This window comes from Falco cherrug, chromosome 2 (assembly GCF_023634085.1).
Source record: "Falco cherrug isolate bFalChe1 chromosome 2, bFalChe1.pri, whole genome shotgun sequence".
NCBI classification, from domain to species: domain Eukaryota; kingdom Metazoa; phylum Chordata; class Aves; order Falconiformes; family Falconidae; genus Falco; species Falco cherrug.
The window spans coordinates 66,456,708-66,477,238 of NC_073698.1; the positions used below are offsets into that span (position 1 = coordinate 66,456,708).

Genomic DNA, 20,531 nt, shown 5'->3' on the forward strand with positions numbered 1-20,531 from the left:
TATAATATATATTGCTAATGCTATTAGAAATCCATCTAGGAAATCAATTCAGAAATACTACTATAAAGAGTTACCAAGCACACATTCAGACCCACAAGTTAGCACATTCCTAGAGCTGATCCTGTATTTCTGCTGTCTTGTGGCAAATAGTATCAGTAGACTACAGTCATATATTTTGCCACAGTGATTTTTAATTAAGGTGCTTGGTTATTACAAAAGGGTAATTTGAATGCCCATTGTTCTGAAATTGCTAACTCAGGTAATGAAAGCACAGTAACAAAAACCCTTTAAATTACACAGCACTCCAATCCGATGCACAACCACCACTGAAAAATAACCTAAAAATACAACACAAGAACAGGCATTAGGAGATAGGAAGTACTTCCTCTCCACTGAGGCTTTTGTTAGCATTTACACAGGATCCTTTTCTGCGGAGCTTGAAGCGGGAGGAGATTGCTTTCACACGGAGCACACTTAGAAAAAAAAAAACTTTGCATTTTTACTTCTTTTTTGTGTGTCTGCACTTACTCAGGTTACATACAATTCTTCAATCTCCCTGCTCCAAACAGAGGCTTTTTTGAAAATCCGCTGTTACTCTTTCAAAAGGCACATAGCATCAGGAAGATAACCCAGGACATTAAATGACTTTCCGATTTTTGGTCACCCTTCCTGGGTAAGGTCAGGCTAAGTGGTCCTGCTGCATTCTTTTGTCTAAAGCCCTTTCCACAACAAAGAACCCCCCATGAAGAAAGCCAGAGCCCAGGAGCCGACCCAGACCCTCTGCAAGGAAACCAGCCCAGCGGAAGGGCTGCGCCAAGACCCCCCGAGAAGCAGCACAACCCACAGTGCCCGGGTGACCCGAAACTGACTTCAAACCAGACCGAGCAAACTTGTCAGCCTGCAGAAAGTTATACTTGCAAGCGCTGGCTGTCAAAAGGGATCCAGAAGCAGCCGCTGGCTAACATTTGCCCTTCCCAGAGCCAGGGATGGGAGTCACACCATCGCCAAAACCCACAAGGTCACTGTATGGCTCCTGTTATCCTTCCTTTGGGATTTTTTTTTTCTGTAGCGCTTCGGGACTGCTTCTCAATGGATGTGTTTTTCAGTGACTTTCCAGAGCTGTGTTTGCATTTTATTTGATAAAACCACCGAAGCAAGCAGGCTGCCGAGAAGGGCTCGGCGCCCCGGCGGTACCCGTCAACTCGCACTCACCTCAGCTTCTCTTCATGTGACCCGGGCAGTCCCACGCTATCGGGGCGATCCCGTCTCCTTCTGTACAGACCTGAATGTGACAACTCTTTCAGCTGCAAGGCCGTCATATTTCTCCTCTACCTGGAGGGTTGGTTTTTTTAAGGGAGGGGGGGGTGTTGTGCTGTTTTGGCTTTGGGTTGGGTTTCTCCCCCCTCCGCCTCTTCCAGATGTTGCTGCGAGGAGCGTGCCTGCCAAGACGCCTGGAGAGAAGAGTCTCAGCGGCGTGTCGGCACACCTGCGCCCGCCCGAGCTACCAACCTCGGCAGGCAGGCAGGCAGGCAGGCGGCCGCTGCTCGGCTTCCTGTTTCTCATAGGTACACACCCTCCCGAAGGGCACCACATTTCCTTTATCACTCGATCACACCTAAGGGATGTCTGCAACAAGCTCACCCGCTTCCCTCCAGCTCTCTCCGAACTCTCGCTGTCCCAGCAGGCGCAACCCCGCCGTGTGCTGTGCAAAGCAGGCAGTTCTCCCAGCGCCTGCTGCGATCAGCTAAAAAACTCCAGGGCTGCAATGAGCTGTGAACTTTTCCATGCTATAATTTACGATAAAAAGAAAGTCATCAGTGCTATGAAAATTCAGTTACTCAAGCATGTGAGCAAACTCTGATAGGGAGATTAATGCAGCAAAGTGTGCCGCAAAGTAACTTCAGCAACCAGCATTAAAATACTCTATTGGAAACACAACAGCACTGTGCTTGTCAGAAATGGCTCTTTTCCACACATCTTGAAAATCAGAAGAAAACCACAATGTGTTTTTCTTCCTACTCTCAGCTATTAAAACATAACTACTTCAACTATTTGTCATATTTTGTAGTGATGGAGTGTCCTGTGTAATTGTAAAACAGGAATGAAAGCGCTTAAGGTTTCCTGTAAGACAGGAAGGTGACTGGCAGGGATCTGCATGCTCTGTGTCTCATCTTACTTAGTAATTTTTTAGTAATAAAACTCTCCATTTCAACTTAAAGGGAGGCTTCAAAATAGCTTACCACCTTTTGAAACATTTTTACAGTTTGACATTATCCTAGGCAGACATAAACAAAAACTTTATTCACAGTTTCTACTTCTACATTGAGAGTTGCAGAGGGTGTGTTTTTAGAATGAACTTGCATTTAATAAAAGCCAAGAAATGTAATAATTTGCAAGGACTGTTTTGACTAGGATAGGAAACATAGTTTACTATTCAAGTGTTTATTTTGTAGCAGGATACATATAAGAGTATTTCTGAACTCTTGTAATGGAGAAAAGCATAACATACGTAATACTGGGTGCACCACATGACACCAATTTTGTCAGGATTACCAGACTGAACACAGGCACAGTAATTTTATATAATACTATCAGCATGCTTCGGTCTGGAATGTCATCAACATATAATATAAAACATCACACAATGGAAAAATAACAGAAATTATTTTGGAAAAAGAGTCACATAACATGCCAAATAGATAATGGCTGGAAAAATTCAAAGTGATTTATATGATGTTAGAAGGTTGCACACACTGAAATGTCAACAAGTGCTATACATCTGAGCTCCTGTCCTCAGAAAATAAAAGAGGGAATGGTCACGATGTTTGCCTAAACATGCTGCAATCCAGTTTCAAAGTATTTAAAATTGTTTCTCAATATGCAGTAGGATAAGCTTAAACATAATTAAATGCCAATTCCCTGCAGTCAGTCAATCAGCGATTCAATGAAAAGTTAATGCTGTTAGGAGTGGAGGTTAAGGACGGCAGATGACAGACGCTCATGGCACAGCAGCTTTTAGACATTACCAACAGTTTTTACTGTGCTTTAAATATCACTGTACCAATGATTCACCTTTGTCCAAGCAATCAATTTTAGATCATACTAACCTAAAAAATGAAGACAGTGTACATTTTTTTGCTGTGAAACAGCTATTTGTAAATTAAAGAAATTGAACTATTACCTACAATTGTTCATAATCTTTTATTCACTACACTAGCACTCTCTCCAGTGTACACTGAATACTTTTGTATTAACACAAATCTATCAAAAATTAAAGGACAACTCTTCACCAACTTTGCTGCAAGTTGCGTTCATGTGAAATACACAGCATTAAAATTCATGTTTATCTGCATGAACAGCCACTGCACTTGGACAGCCTATGGGACAAAGGCTTTTACTAAAATACACTTGGAAACCAGAGCTGCACCAAATTGATATTATTAAAATTTAAAATCAACACCACCATACAGACCATGTAAATTATAGGAATACAAGAAGTCCAGACACAAAAATGTTTGTTATAGAGATCAAATCCATTGCAACATTTATTTAGGAGGGCAAGATGGTTAGTTTTTTACAACAGACCTGGCAGTGAGCTCCACAGCAACATTATTTCAGTGAACTCCAACAGGGGTCTAAGCTGATTTAGAAAAAGACTTTCCTGGAGGACTTGAGAACAAGCCTAAAGCTTTCTACAAGAAGAAATCCAAACTGGACACCTTTTTTGCCCTAGGGGACTCTCCATAAATTCTCATGAGAGATGAGGTTTCAAGTCTGAAATTACTCAAACAGCCAAACCTTAAGTTCTGAGTATCAAATACATATTGTTAAGGGCCAACTGTTTTTTTGGAGAGATGCTGGAGAACGCAAGTGATATTTCTGCACTCACTCGATTAAAGGTTGCCAGAAAACAACTCGGATGGACCTCACCCTGAAGGAAGAACTTCCTTAGCGAATGTCTCCTTTTACCTTCCAGCCCCTATCTGCTGTTTATAATTCCTTTTTTTGAGAGATTACATTCTTCTCATGTGGGATGGGGCCACTTGGAGCTTTCACATTCCATCCAAATTTTTGAGGACTGGCCAAGTTACCACAGCTTTTCTTATTACAGGTAACACGCAGCTTTCTTTTACGTCCTGTACTTTGAAGGTTCACTCTTCATTTTCCAGTGCATGCCTCTTCACCGCCTCACTCATGCAACCAACCATCCTCCCACCCCCAGAGAAAGCTAACATTGCTACTGCAATCTGATGGATAGGCATGGTATTATCAGTATTTTATTAGAGGAAAAAAATCACGCATGTCTAAGCAACAAAAGGTAGAACCTAGACAGAAACTATGCAGTTCTTCATTCATCCCAAGCCATAAATAACCTTTTATTACGTGGGACATGGCTCATGCTTGAGTTTTCATTGCAGTCCTACAAAGTATTTGTCTTGATATACCAGGCCTGAAGTGTGCTTTCTTAAATTTATGTGAAAAGTACAGCTTTTCTGGTGACTGTAGGAATTCAGCAGAATTTTGCACTTTAAAAATCATTTAAGACAGGTTATGTCTGGTTACTTTTCACTGTGTTCAAAGGGATGTGAACAGTAATCCATGTAATTGAATTTAAGAATAACAAAAAATACCAAGTATTTCAGATTCAGTACATTTCTTCATAAGTCTGTATTTACAGAGAACACGTTAAGTACAGAAACCAGAAAAGACAAAGTTTTAGCACTTTTATTCCACACAGAGAAGCCTTTACTGAGGTCATTGCTCTTTTTTCCACTCCAGTGCACGTTGTTCTGGGTTTGGGGTTTTTTTAAACTTTGAAGAAACCACCATATTTCAATTAAATTTAGTTGAAGATTTTCAAAGTGATAGAAAAAGCTGTTTTCAGGGCAGCATAAACAGTCAAAAAAATAATCAGGAGAGTGTTATAAGAACAGTATAGGAATATCAATAGCATGCACACAGTTAAAAGGTGACTGCAATGGAGGAGCATGTTTCTCCATCTTTCATCGCTCACCCAGCTTATCACAGGGATGAGTCTCCAGAGAAACGTGTCCAGGAACATTGGTTTTCTACTGTTTCTCACAAGGTTTGAAGAGAATCACTTTTTAAAGCCAAGGTAAAGGCTTGTACATCAGTGGGAATGCACAGGACGCACTGGAACAAGTGAAAGAAGGTGGCAATAACCCTTCCAGCAGTTTTGCCAGAACCACCGAAGCACCCAACTGATGTGCCAACCACAAATGAAGCTTTATGCCTCTCTGAATTAGGCTGCTGAGGCGAGTCCCCACAGATGGGTTTGGGTGTTGGGGAATAGCATACTGTGCCTTGGGTCCCCGCTAGGGCAGGCGGTGATAAAAGGAAATGAGCAGAGAGAAATCAAGCCACAAATCTAAGGATGCAAACCTTGAAAAAAAAATTTCAAAGCTTCAAGGGAGCCTAAACTGTTGATTCAAGGAGTTAAGTAATTAACTATCTACATGTTTCCTTCCTTGTCTAATGTGACTCCAACATCTGCTTCTTCCACTCAGCAATCAATCCTGAAGCACACACATTTAATCTGCAGATTAGGTTAAGTACTGAGGCACTTGAACTATATACCTAGACACCACAAAGCAGTGCTTTGGATTTATGTCCATGCTCTAGCTGACCAAGCATGTTTGCCACAGTTTAAGGTAGTTGCTGGGGTTTTTTAAATCTCTTCTATGGATTCATGCCCCTGCCATACAATGTAAAGTAAAAAACCTACATAACGGTGTGCTCTGCATCCTTCAGAGCAGTGACACACTCAACCCACCAAAGTCCTTTGGGGTTTCAGGGGGCAGAGGGAAGGCAAGGAGCTGCTGTGCTGATCATGGGGTCCCTCCTTGTCCTGGCAGAACCAAAGGCATTTCCACCTCCACTGCAGGCAGCCCATGAGTTTTGGTGAGGCAAGGCAGAGGTCCCTGCTCTCATTCCAACTATTCTATTCCAATAATAATAGAAAAAATATAAAAGCAAGCATGGGAAAACGTTCTGGCTACCTGAGTGAGGCAAGGTCTCTTGGCTGCCTCCTCCAAGCTCTCTACACACGCTGCCCCATGAATTCCTAAAATTCAGGGAAAAAACACCCTGCAAAGGCACATTTTTCTCCAGCAAGTGGAATCCTACTTTAGCTGAGCTTTACAATACCTCCCTCTACCGGGAAAATGCTGCCTTATTTCTCAATGCCAGTATTTCCCTCTACAGCCAGAGAGAGGTATGCATTAACCCGCGTGTATTTTAATAATTCAGACTGGGGCTTAGCTGAGAGCAGAGAAGAACGACAGACCAGCAGCTGAAGATACAGGTTAGCATTATAGCTAGAAATGTATGCTGTTCATCAGTGGATAATCAATGCTTGAGTAGCTGTGCAAAGAAGAATCCATGTGACACAGCATGAATCAATTTTGTCCTGCCATTTATACATAACCCTCTTTAAAAAAAAAAAAAGAGTGATAAGCATGCTGGCAAGCAGTTGAATCTTTAAGATAGGTACAATTAATCAAATGGACCCTGAACTCCATGGCATAAACATCTTTAAAAAGAGAAAAAAGAAAACGGAAAAAAAAAAAAGAAACCAAAAAGATGGGGGAAGGGAGGGTTTGAAGCCACCAAATTCAGAGTTTAGGTTAATCTTCATAGCCTAGAACATGTAGAAAAATACATGCAATTCCCAATCTGCATATCTAGATATGGGACATTCCCTTCAGAATAATTTTTAGTCTTGGGATTAAAAGCTTCTTCCCTTATGAGATTTTCAAACAGAGTCAGAAATATACTTTTTACATTTAAGCACTTTGTTTATGATGCATGAAGATGCTAAGTCTGAAAAAGAAAATTAGAAAGTCCTATCTTTAAACAAGGTGACTTGCATCCTACTACTGTATATATATTCAGGATGTTTACTTCACTGTAATGGGATAAAATGCCTTTGGAAATTGGGGTAAAAAGCCCCTGGTGCCAGCTGGCTTACTGGGCAACTTAAAGTCCCCCAGCAGATGACACAAAAGACTGAGGAAGCCCCCAAGACAAAGACAAAGACAGAAGCGAACCTGAAAATGGGTGGAAAGTGAAAAAAAAAACCTGCCCAGAGAACTGCTGCCCCAGATACCCTGTGGAATTACCTGCTCTGACAGCCAGTTTGTGCCCTGAAAGCCAGCAAGCCCTTCCAGGGCTGCAGAAAGGCTGACAAAGCTGTTCCAGACAGGCAACCACTGAGACCTGGTTTTGCTGGACATCTAGTGGGATATCTCAAAACAGGCCTCAGGCTGACTCTGCCTTTCCACTGAAGGAATATAAGGACCATTAGGAAGTCCTCATTTTTGTCCAAAACATCACTCATCAGGATTAAATCAATGCAAACAAAGCCACAGCAGCCTATAAACTGCTTATTCTGTTGACTGCCCAGCAATTATTCTCCTGGCCCCTTTGTTTTCCATCTCACAAATAATTTTCAAATTACTAACACTACATTACAAGTAGAGAAAAAAAAGCCTCTTATCAAGGTTTTGTGTTCTTTACACTGAAATTAAATTAAATTGCCAAGGGGAGAAAATGGCATGCTCCCCATGAGAAGGATGGAAGAGATGCTGGTGACCCTGAAAATGTGCACATGCTTTGAAGGCACCACCACCACATTGCGCACAACCAAATATGACCACCAAAGTAGCAGGTGACACTACTTTAAGGCTGTGAGTGCTGGGGTTTTGGAAGAACAACCCAACCCTGAGCTCCTGAGAGGGTACTGGAGGCTTTAAATGCTGTTGCTTGTAAGAACAATGAGCCGAATGGTGAAGGACAGTCAATTTAACAGCCCTGAGGAAGCACTGATCCTGACTGTACATCTGTGAATGTACCATACAGCCACCTCAAATGGCTCCTACTGCCAAAAAACAAGGTAGGGGAAACAAAGGAAAGAAAGTGAAGCAGTGAGGGCACAGAGAAAACACTTGAGATAGCACAGGAGACCAGATATGCTAAAAAGTGGTCCTATACTCTGACCACCATTTCCAGGAAAGGTAGAAAGCAGTGGTTCCTGTGAGATGATCACCTTTAGAAGGACAGAGACTAGTAGTATGATGTTTTCTACTGTAAGAACTAAGGTACTCTCTAAAGCAGAACATACAAAGTAGCTCACGTGTCTACAAAAATGAAGCTGAATACATGTAAACACTTAAGAAACACAGGCAAAGTGCAATTTTCAGCCACTCAAAAAAAATACCTTTAAGTGTAGGCATTTTCATTTTAAAGTTATTAAAACTTGTAATCCATATCCATGCAGAAAAAAATCCACACTGAGAAAGAAATTCACAGTGCGAAAAAAAATGAAACTAATTAATCCTGGAAATTCAGAATAATGTAAAACAGAAACACCACCACCCTCCCCAATGCTGCAAAAATTACCTCTGGATTCAGCACAAAAAATAAAAATATGATTTCACATGGACTTTTCATAATATTTTAAAGCACATGAAAAACACACTTAAGATTCTTAAATTAGAGCAAAAACCTTAAATCAAAAAAGTACAGCTGCCCTACCGTAAAAGGTTTGCTTCACTGGAAGAGTGACCAACTTCTGAACACAAGACTCCCTCAAATCGTATCAAAAGTGATAAAATTCCTGTAACGGGACAAAACTATTCCTTCCACTGGAATTACACTTTCAGGTTCAATTACTTTGTCGCAGTGCCCTCTTCCTCAGCTACCGCCAATTATCCCATTGCTCAAAAAACCCCATCAGCAATGAGTCATCTTCAAACCGACCATGAATCTTCTGTTCTGGGTGGGGACAAAATAGTGTCCCTAAAAACACTCCAGAATGGCAATGGATAAAAAACTACTGGGAATACCAGGGCTCCTTTACACATTTCAAGAACGATGAAGGACTTTTCTCAAAGCTCTGTTACCAGTGCCGCTCGCTTTTAGTAGTAATAAAACCTAGCAAGCAAAACTATTATCCATCCTCTTCCTAACTCTATTTATCACCATTCCCATGTGTGGCTCCTGTTTGTTAGAACTTCCCCAAGAATGGCTAAAAGACTGTAGAATTAGTTGCCAAGCTGCCAGCTTGGAAAGCAGAACAACATGCACTGAGGCAGACATGACAGACAGACCTCAGCCCGAGTGACTGGGTGGACACTTACCAGCACCGTGTAGCCTCCCTGGCAGCAGGTTCACAATGAACAGCCTTTCCCATATATAGCTTTACACTGAATACTCACTGTTCACATGTTATTTTTGTGGTTATGACTGGTAGTTGTGATAAAATTTTTTTAAAAAACAAAAAGTGACTTGGCAAACCACTTCCTTCTTTCCCCTGTAAAAATTTGATGCTGTAAAGAACAGGGAAAGTCCATCAAAGCTCACAGTTCAGCTCCTCAAATTGTGTCACGACAATTCTCCATCTCAAAACCACCAAGGAGAAAGAAAGAAGCAAATCCTCTATCCCACAAGAAAGGGTTCAGCTTTAGTTATACCATCGCTATTTTTTAAATGACAAAAGTACAAAACATGGAGAGGGAACAGCCAACAGCTGTGGAACCACTTCTTGGGATCACTGAGGTGTTTTCATCCTATACATTTCCTGATATTCCAGCGACTAAAGATGACTGTGACAACTTCAGTCCCTCTGGAGGTATACATTAACTTCTGGTTTTTTACAGTGTTATTCTAGGGACAAAGAGAAAAGGAACAGGCAACAACCCTGTGTGCCTAACCCCAGACATGTCAACAAGCATGACAGGGTCCCAGGTCCCTACTGCACAGGGCCACCTTATACCACCACAAGCACTTCTGTCAATGCCAAGGGGAGAAGGAAGACCCTCTCTCCCCACCTTCCCACCTGTTGAGAAAGGAGGGAAAACCCTCCAGTCCTCTTCTTTTCTGAGACAAAGACAGCCAGTTTCACTCTCCATCTCCTGGAAGACCACTGCCATCTCTGACAACCTCAGCACAAGGCAAGGACTAACTGGGAACAGAAAATCACCACCACCTCCTAGAGAAGGTTAGGGTGATCGACCTGCACAACCAAGCAAGAGTTGAGCTGTGTCTCTCTCTTGCGGACAGAGGCTCAAAGTCAGTTTTCCTAAAGCAATCTGGATCCCCTGCATGCCTCAAAGGCCCCAGGCAATCCTTTGCAGCTTAAAGCAGCAATATCCTCCAGATCGACAATGTTCCCCTGCCACTCGCTGCACAGAGCTGTATCAAGTGGAGCTTAAAACCTCGCTCACTGCCAGTGACGGGGACAGAGAAACAAGGCCTCAACATGACCTCCACAGGGGACATGCAGGGCATGCCTGCAGGCAGAACTTGTCCCCAGCTCTGTTCGTACAGCAGTATGGCTCCAGGCCACTTACAAGAGCAAATCTACCCACCAGCATTTTCTACTGCATGCTCATAATAACCTGCCTTTTGGCTTGCTACTGTTACAGAAAAATAAAAGTATAGTTTTTATATATTGTGCAATCCATTTAAAGGCAGCTTTCTTCCAGGTACATATTGGCTTGGACAGAGCAAGCCAAAAAGTTTTTACAGGTTTAACAGTTTTAATTGCAAATATCTAACCCTCATAACACTATTTTACCACTCATTGACACTAATGGTTACAAAGTATGTTTATAAAATTTACACAAGAATTCAAGAAAATGGGTATTTTTTTTTCTTGGTCACTCAGAAGGTTATTTATTAATTTGTCTGTTTATGGACAAACATAATTTAAAAAGCAAATACATCATGTGAAAACATGACTGGTTGCCCTCCATGCTCCCAAACTGTGAAACTAAGTAGAGCCAGCCCCAGAACTATAGCAGCATTTAATGGAGAAACTGATGTGCTGCCTTCAGACATAACATTTGTGCTGGCATTCAACAGTGACCCTAAAAGCAATACAGAGATATTCTCTATTCAGATATTTTAAACTGTACTTAGTGCACTGTTATGTGTTCATCTGCAAAATTCAATGCATCTTGGTGAAGTCTGGTGCACAAGACCTTGCCTTCTTATGAGATTTTTGGCAGATAATGCACATGCATCTCATTAATCTTTCTTACCTGCTTTCACCAAATAATGCTATGAGGGGCCTCATTTAATGAGTCTCTTTTTACTTTCCCCTATCCACCACATCTCTCTACATACTGCTTCTTGCTCCTTCTTTCTGTCTCCAGGCCACTTAACATTACCGCTAACCCTTTTCTGTGGGCAAATTAACAATGTAAGTTATCTTTCCAAGCTGCTGTTTCCCATACTATCGCATAGCACTTCCTCATTTGAACAACTTCTCTCCTGCAAAGGCCCTTCAAGTACAAAAGCAGCAGCAAAGTTGCATTAAACTTATCATTGGATAGTTGCTAACCTAGGAGAAAGAATGCACTACAGCTTTGTCTCTCAAAATAAGGTAGCAAATGTCAATGTAACAGCAGTTTGTTCTCAAAGATGAAGAAAATCACAATAAACCACTTCCATACAGAATCAAAGAGAGGCCTTGCTTGCTATTGCAATGCATGTTATTTCATATATTACTCATATGCCAGCAGTTTCACTTTTATAGGAAGACAAGGGCAGTTTGCTGATTCATGATAACTGTAAAAGCTGCAAGACTTCACAAAGAATGCCAATAAGCATCTGTTAAAAGGTAACTAGGAAAACAAGCATTAACTCTTCAATTAACACTTTTTAAAGCACGTCTGAGCCATTTATTAACCAGTTTGGCTTGGCTAAACTATGTTTTGTAATTTTGTTCACTTTGCAGTAGTTGGCCCTACTGTATCACCAATCCGTTTTCTAAAAGGGCTGTGCTAAAAGAAAACCTGTGAACAAAGCAAGCCTATCAGCTTGATTCTGGCACCAGGGCTTCCAGCACCAGCAGAAGATGGGATAAGCAGCTGTGGCTTTACAGTGATGATGAAGCTCCTGAGGTAGAAGAGAATGAACTGGACCTGGGCTAGGCATGAAATTAGATCAGTGGTGTCAAGCAAAGGTTGACTGTGGGAAGGAACCATTGCTTCAGACCCACATTCCCCACAGTATTCTTCTTTGCTCCTCTAGCAGGCCACCATGAACCAGAACAGCAGCATATGGGTGGAGACAGATCCCCAGGGCTGCTCCAGGCTGCTTAACACTTTGCAGCTCCTGGCCAGGTCTGCGTCCTCTCTGCTTCAGGCAGCTTGTGTAACCCTCCACAAGAAGATCTTTGAGGTGCCCGCATTGCCAGGAGCTGGAGAAGAAGCCAGACAGTCATACCCTGCAGCTGTCTGCCTTGCCACCCTGTGAGATCACCATTCCTGGAGCAAAATAAGCAGAAGGAAATACGTACACATGCCTCAGCTGTTCCAGTTCACTGAGGGTGTATACATGAGATGACTGAGCTGATCTAGAAGCTCACCATCACTGAAAGGGCAAAGTCTACTTCCTTTTCTCTCCTTCTGACGCTACTCCTTCCTCCACCACCACACTCCCTCCCCCTCTCACTCCACCCCAGCCCCAAGGAACATGTTGCATGGGCTTTAGGCCATCTCCTGTGCCTCATGAGAGCCCTCTCCTGGCCTACACAGCCTGCCAAACCAGCGTAAGACTCGGGTTTGGGGGGTAGGTTAGTGAATGCAACTAGTACAGAGCAAAGGACCCGTGAGCCCCATACCCAGCATAAGGGAGCAACTTGCAAGAAGCATCATATGTAAACTCTGGAAGCGTGTGTTAGATGAGCGGACGGTGGATTAAGAACAGGTTGAATGGCAGAGCTCAGGCAGTTGTGACCAGCACCACAGAGTCCAGCCAGAGGCCTGCAGCTAGTGCTGTTCCCCAGGGGTCAGTACTGGGCCCAGTCCTGTTCAACTTATTCATCAGTGACCTGGGTGAAGGGACAGAGTGTGCCCTCAGCAAGTTTGTGGATGATACCGAACCGGGAGGAGTGGCTGCGCTGCCATTCAGTGAGACCTGAACGGCCGACTCTCGTTGGGCAGAGAGGAACCTTCACTGAAGTTCAACAAAGGCAAAAGTGTAAGGTCCGGCACCTGGGGAGGAACAACCCCATGCACCAGTACAGGCTGGGGGCTAACCTGCTGGAAGGCAGCTCTACAGACAAGGACTAGGGAGTTCTGGTGGACCCCAAATTGACCACGAGCCAGCAGTGTGTCCCCATGGCCAAGGCCAATGGCACCCTGGGGTGCATGAGGAGCAGCATGGCCAGCAGGTCGAGGGAGGTGATCCTCCCCCTCTGCTCTGCCCTGGTGAGGCCGCACCTGGAGTGCTGTGCCCGGTGCTGGGCTCCCCAGTTCCAGAGGGACAGGGGGAGGGTCCAGTGGAGGGGTGATGAGGGAATGGAGCATCTCCCTTGTGAGGAAAGGCTGAGGGAGATGGGCCTGCTTAGCGTGGAGAAGAGAAGACTGAGAGGGGATCTTACCAATGCATACAAATATCTTAAGGGCGAGTGTCAGGAGGATGGGGACAGGCTCTTTTCAGTGGTGTCCAGTGACAGGACAAGGGGCAACTGACACAAACTGCAACACAGGGAGTTCCACCTGAACGTGAGGAAAAACACCTTGAGGGTGACGGAGCCCTGGGACAGGCTGCCCAGAGGGGCTGTGCAGCCTCCTTCTCTGGGGACATTCAAACCCACCTGGACACGACTCTGTGCAACCTGCTGTGGGTGACCCTGCTGTAGCAGGGGCTTGGACTGGGTGATCTGCAGAGATGCCTTCCAACCCTGACCTTCCTGTGACTCTGATCTCTCCATTTCAGCAGAAGTGCCATGTTCCCTCAGCGCGGGTGCCCTGCGCGGGGATGAGGGCCACGGGACTGGCAGACACCCTGCGGGCTGGGGAGCAGGGGGGGGGCGCGGGAGTGGGGGGGAGCAGGCCATGGGCACGGGTGCACTGGAAGAGAGGGGAACTTTGCGAAATCTTTGTTTGTCGTCTTTTCAGGACGCTTAGATCCCAGCCTTGTCCAGGTCTGCAATCATCTCTCCCAATGAGCCGCTATCAGTAAAGCACTGGCAATTAGAAGGCGGCCCTCGTACATTTCAGAAGGCACCCGCATGCGAACTGCGCGCGTCCCCCCGCGAAGACCCAGCCGGGTAAAACGCCCGGCTCAGGGGCGGTGCAGAGCCACGGCCCCCTGCCCCTCACGCCGAACGCTCCTAAACAGCTCCTGCAGCGGCCCCGCCCGCAGCCACCGCCGCCCGCCGGCGGGAGATGCGGCCCCGCAGGGGGAGGCCCCGCCTGCAGCCGCGGGCTGCCCCGGGGGCCGTGCCCCGGACCCACGCCGGGGAGCCGGCTTAGCCCGCCGTCCCGCCGCGCTCCCACCGGCAGGGGGAGCCGCCGTCCCTCAGCCGCAGCCGCCGCCTCACGGCCCGCCGGGCCCGCCCGCTCCCCACAAATCACCAAGCCGTACCGGCGCAGCCGTTCGAGAGAAGGAGAGGGGGGACCCCCCCGGACAGAAAGCCCCCGGGGTTTCCCCTGCAGTCCTTCCTTTCAGCGTCATCCAAGCGGCCACGCCAAGCCGCTAAGAACGGGTGACGGAAGGCTAGCAGAAAATCCGCTGAAATCAAAGCCGGACCTCCCAACCTGCCTGACTCAGGCTCAGGCAAGAAGTCAAAATGGCAGCCGTTCAAATGAGGAGGAACTTCTTCACGATGTGGGTGCTGAGACACTGGCACAGGCTGCCCGCAGAGGTGGTAGATGCCCCATCCCTGCAAACATTCAAGGCCAGGCTGGACGGGGCTCTGAGCAACCTGAGCAGGGGCAGGCGTCCCTGCTCTGTGCCGAGGGGTCGGACCAGATGACTTTTGAAGGTCCCTTCCAACCCAAACCGTTTTATAATTCTAAGAAACGGCACCATTAAAAATGTCTCCTACTCCCAACTGGCAAGAGGACTGACAGCCATTTCTCTCCTCTTGAACACACTGCAATATTTAAACACAACTTTTGAAATTGTGCTATCGCTACACCCGGGCCAGGCCTGGAGCGATACTCTGGGATGAACTGCACTGCTTGGCTGAGGGCCCCTCGCCAAGTCATGGGGAACACCAGCTCCACTGCTAGACCCGCTCTCCTTGCCGAGTGTCCTCTCCTGAGCCTGGTGGCATCTGCCATCTGAGCAGAGCAGGAGCAGACCACAGGGACTCGGAATACCAGGCACAGGCTGATGGCACACCTACTGCACTGTGGGACTGGACTCGCAGCAGCTGATCAGGGGAAGTATTTGATGCTGGGAGCCGTCAAAAGCTTCCTCTCCTCTAATGTGCTTAGGAGTAACAGCAGAAGGGCTTGACCTTTCTGCCAGCGTACTGCTGGGAGAAGCGAAATGGCATTCCTCTTGTTTAGCAGTTAAACAATGGAATCTGCTCCAAAACAATAAACATTACATGCTGGTTACTTTTTGAATCCCAAAGACATTAATGTTCATCTATTTTGAGTCTGCCCATGGTCCTGGTTACTGTTATAATCTCATCTGCAGAGTCCAAAGCCACAATGACCAGATCCCAACTCCAGGATCCTCATGGCCAGAAAGGGAAGACATCATCCCTGCCGTTCTCCCCAGCCGCCTCCTCTGCAGTTCCCATGATGGGGGAAGACAAACAGAAGGGCTAAATATTGCCCAGCATGGCTGGATGGTTCCACGCAGCCTGCACCCTAATATGTGGGGAGATGCGAATACCCTGCTGCATGCAGACAGCACAGCCGCGGGCACTTCTCATCCCAAACTGACACACAATCATCAAGAATATGTCAGGGCACAGGTCCTATTTTGGCGATCTCTTGTTTCCCCTACCTACTTCTCTGTAGCCATGCCCTTTCTGGCATAAGAGCACAGAAGGAGGAAATGCTGTTTTGGAGAAAAAAGTGATCTTAATTCCTGGGTAGGGCTATCATATTCCTCCTATTTCACTTACAGAGACTACAGACATATTAACAACCGAAATAGATTTGCCTTCCATGGACACAACCCTGTTACGTTTCAGTAAAGCAGCACGCACCAGCTAGTGGCTGCTGCACTCTTTCCAATCTTCAAGTACATTGTTGATTTAACAAGGCCTCTCTGTTATCCTCCTCTGGCAGGACAACGGCTCTTAGGCTTTTCCAGTAATGAATACACAGTCTCTTAAAAAAAAAACAACAAAAAACTAGGTCAACCCCTCTTTATATTTTACAAACAACATTTCCAAAATAAGCTCTGTGCAAGCACATAACAAGACATGCTAAATCTTTTCAATACATCCTCCAGATGGCCCAGCCCACATCCATTTGAATTCTCCTTCATGCGTACAACTCTTAGCACTTTGTGAAATTTCAACTTCTTCATTGTGGACCCTCTCTCCCGCCTGCCACAATAATTTTCAATTCAACTCCTATGCCCCTCGAGGTTCCTCCAAGTCAAGGACACCCACAAACTTCCTAAGCTAACTTTCAGCTCCAGCATCCATATCACTGATCAAGTTATTCAATGCAAGTGGGAAAAGAGGAACTCCTGCACGGTGCTGTCAAGAAGGTCCAGGGGTGGGGTGTGTGTGTCCGTGTCCATCCTGTTGGTGGCTCTGTGAAGAATTCCTACCCAAATGCTTCTTTTCAAGCAGCTGCACACCCGCCTTCTGGCAATTTGACCTAGACTATCACTTCCAAACTGCTATATGCTTTTCTTGAACAAGGCCAGCAGCAGTGAAAACTAGCATTGAGTCTGAACCAATACATCTCGCAAGAGGATGATAAAGGAAGGTAGGACAGCAACAAACCAGTGGCAAGAGTGGATGGGCCGATACTTGAAGAAAGAGAAGCTGCAAGGCTTGTGTTCCAAAGAAGTTAATCACCATGGCTCTAATTTTAGAGCCTCTTGTTTGCTTATAAAATTTTGTGCAAGAGGGCATCAGCAGATACACCTCATTTATTCCCTCCCTTCTGTTTACATGGCATGCTCATCTGTCAGAGTTGGAAAATTGGCTGCTTTGAAACTATCTGTTCTTAGAAATCCACACAGCTTTTTTAATGCTGTACTGCTCTGTAAGTGCTTGTATATTGACTGTTAGTTGCATTCATGCCTTGCTAGGGATCAAAGTTAGGCTGACTGAGCTTTAATTCTCTAGCAGCCTATTTTTGCCACCATTTTCAAATATAAATACAATGTTCCCTCTTCTGCACGTCTTCTGAGGCCTCTTACGTGAGCTCTGAAAAAGCATGCCTTATGAGCATTACAGCAGTCTGTGAACAATTCAGTACTACTGCTGGCACCACGCGCATAGTATTAAGCCAAAATATTACAGAAATGGTATCACACTATGCTTGATGTGAATGTTAAGAAAAGCATTCTTCCTCACCATTATTACTGCATACCATTATCTTTAAGGATTAAACAAGAACAGTGACAGCCAGGAGAAAATAAACAATGTGCAAACTGGAAGGTTAGGCCTGTCGAATGGTACAAAAGGACCAAAAGACAAATCTCCTGTGAGAAATTATTTAAACATTTCAGCCTGGTTTTGGCTCCATTCACTGCCAGGGTTTCATTAATCATCTCCCCCATCCCTGGGGTTACATTAAAGGGGAAATGAGATAAGGCCCAACCCTTCATTCTTACAGGCGCCAGCCCTTTGAAGAGCACTCAGCAGTCAGACTCTGACTAGCACTCTGACACCATCAGTAGCTGCTTTCCTCCTGCTTTTCTCCCAAACTTGCTGGCAGCGGACCAGGGGTCTCCCTCCGACACGTGCTGCCATGGATCCAGGGCCAGCTGGCTGCCCTGACTCCCTCTGAGCCTCTGCCTCCCTCCTGTCTCACCTCCCTCCCTTTTGCGCCCCACTGTCTCCCATCAGGAGTGAGGATATGAATTATGCCTTTCCCCCTCTCCTCCCACTGATATCAAGTAACTTTTGCTTGCCAGTGTCTCACCAGGCCACTGCAAGGGCTTGCCCTACTCCCCAGCCTTTGCAAGACGACAGCAGTGGCTCAGCTTGTAAAGAAAGTCCATGCACCCACTATATCAGGGGACATTTACTTCGTCTTCGAATCTCAGAGCCACCTCAGGGTTCTCTGGCTGAATGATCAGCCAAGATAATGCCTGCCTGGACTTGCCCACCCAGTCAGGGCTGGACCACAGAGAAGAGAAAGCTGGGGCATAAATGGCTGCCCCAGTCTGAGGGAAAACTCAGAAAAACCTACTCGCTGCAAAACTGGACTTCTTTCTAGAGCTATTTGCTCAATGTCCAGATTAACAGAATTATGTTACCTGTGGCAATCCTCCATGCACTGATGAACCCCAGGGTTACTGATTGACCGCAGCATTAACAAAAAAAAAAAAGTCATTAAAAAGGTTCACATTTAACAACACTACTAAAGGAATAAATTTAGGCAGCAGCAGAGGGAAAAACAAGTTGCTACATATCAGACTAGTGAAAATGAGCTCACTGAAATGGCTTAATTGTTTGGAGGGGAAAATACAGTGAGTCACTCTTCAAAATTTCAAGTGTTCTCAATATAATCTCTCACAAGACTGAAAAGTACTTTAAAGACTCAGAGAGAGACTGCAGGCTCTCCAATTCAAATATCCTACCTAAGAATAACTGTTTTGATTATTGGACTTCATTCACATTATCAGCTGGGTCCCCAGTTTGAATAAATCTTTGTTTCAACATGAAGCTGCCTTGAAGTTTTTTATTACATACTGGTTGGCATATTTGCATACTACACAAGCAACAGAAATTATTACCACCTATGTGTAGCACTGACTTCTGTGCTCACCATTCAACATCCCACCACACCTACCACACTGCTTTTCTCTTCTGCCCTTTTCCCACCCTATTTTGGGAGTCACAGAAAATGAAGAGTGCAAAGACTTATAAGCCATAATAGCCTGAAGTACGTCTATTCACAGGACAACCCTTTCTAGTCCACACGTCTGTCTTGCATGTCAGTGCAGTGACCCTCAAGAACTCCTCCACCCCTGCAGGTCAACAGCACTGGGGTCATGCACTTGCAGAAGTCACCCAGGCATCTCATCCAGCTCCCCTTCCATCACCCAGGTAGATTGCCAGTCCTTCCTCACCTCTCCTTCCTCAGCACTCTCACCCACTGGCTTATTCAGGCACTTACTGTGCTTTTATAGTAGCGCAGGGAGAAGGTGCAGCATTAAGTGCAGTAGCAGAGAGGCAGAAGTGTGTGCTGCATGTTTAAGCAGGTAAGGAGCAAAAGGATACCTTTCAGAAGATTAAAAAAAAAAAGTAACAACTTATCTGTAATCACTCACATTAAAGTCTTGTGTTTGACCTTAGAAGCATAAAGCTCTGGCATAATTAATATCAGCAACTCCTAAGAGCACCAGTTTGTAGAAAGTCAGAACACATATTGCACATATTTTAAAGCTCTTGCAAATAATTCTTCTTTATGTAAGAGTAGCTATGCAATAACTTTCCAAGCTGGCACCATTATTTCACTCTTCTTTTTCCCCTTGAAAAATGGGCACACCTTACAGCAAAGCAGGACACTCATATCTGCAGGATAACCCAAGGTACTACTCCATCCTGCTGGCTGTAACAAAAGCAATTGTTAAGGGGAAGCAGAACTACTTTCATTATAAATCAAGTTCAAGTTCAATCACCCTACTGCTTAGTACTGAATAATAAATCATATTGAATTAATTTACCATCAGTGCTTTTTTGTTTGTCTGCAGTTCCTCCTGTGAAATACTAAACACACTGCAGTTTCACCTGATTTTGCTTATTTTAGGTAGGAAGAAGGGGATATCAAGGCACGGACCTGCTCCCCAGATGACTAACCTTTTACATATCAGTCCTCCACTGTCTGCTTCCCTCTACTGTGTACAGATCTGACTGTAGTGTTTGAGCATCTTATGGTCCTTAAATTATTTGCCCTCAAGCTCAGCTGGCAGCCATGGAGCTGGGACAGAGGTAACACCATTTATCAAAGGTCCAGGAGCAGGAGGTGGTGCAGTGCTGGGGACCAAATCCTGCTCTGGGCTTGCACCCTCACCTCAGACCACCTGGAGCCTAGACATAAGCCCTAGCAGAAAGGCTGCTTAGTTAAAAAGAAAGGAAAAAAAACCCAGAATAGATTAACCTGAGCAAAAGGGAAGGACTTCAGGGCTCTAAAGCTTGCAAGCAAAGCACTCATTAGCGGTGCAGTCCCACCTCAGCTTGATCTGCAGCATTCCTGCCAGCCAGGGCTCTGGCATTTAACAGCTGGCTCTGATAGCGCTGGCTGGGGACACAACTACACAGGGGATGTCCATCTGTCCATCCGTTCCACTCTTCTTCCCTGCTCCTTTGCCGAAGTTTTTACACCAGGCAGTGCAAAGAGGAGCAAATTGCTTCCCCTCTGTGGCTGCCCACTTGGGTGCCCATGTGGTGGCCATGAGCATGAGCCCATATTTCTAACCCCAAATGGGGTGAAATCGCGGGTTCACCCAAGGCTCATCCAGCTGCCACTGGGAGCAAGATCCCACTGCTCTGCCCCACTAGAGGCCATCTTCCAAAGCACCTTGGCAGGCTGCTGCTTTTTCATTTTCAGAGAGGG

At 45.3% G+C, this 20,531-nt stretch overlaps 1 protein-coding gene across 5 annotated transcripts in view; it reads right to left on the reverse strand.

Moving 5' to 3' along the window:
* Positions 1–20,531, reverse strand: part of LIMS1 (LIM zinc finger domain containing 1) — a 76,412-nt gene that overhangs the window by 34,811 nt on the left and 21,070 nt on the right. Inside the window, exon 1 of one of the 5 annotated variants that reach the window (XM_055702419.1) lies at positions 9,162–9,221. The exons of 2 other annotated variants lie outside the window; for them this stretch is intronic. In XM_055702419.1, the coding sequence (XP_055558394.1) occupies positions 9,162–9,214 (53 nt within the window). In that variant the 5' untranslated portion in view covers positions 9,215–9,221. Of the gene's footprint in view, positions 1–1,212; positions 1,555–8,556; positions 8,840–9,161; positions 9,222–20,531 lie in introns of those variants that run through there. 2 more of the 5 variants (XM_055702421.1, XM_027804898.2) reach the window with 2 other exon arrangements.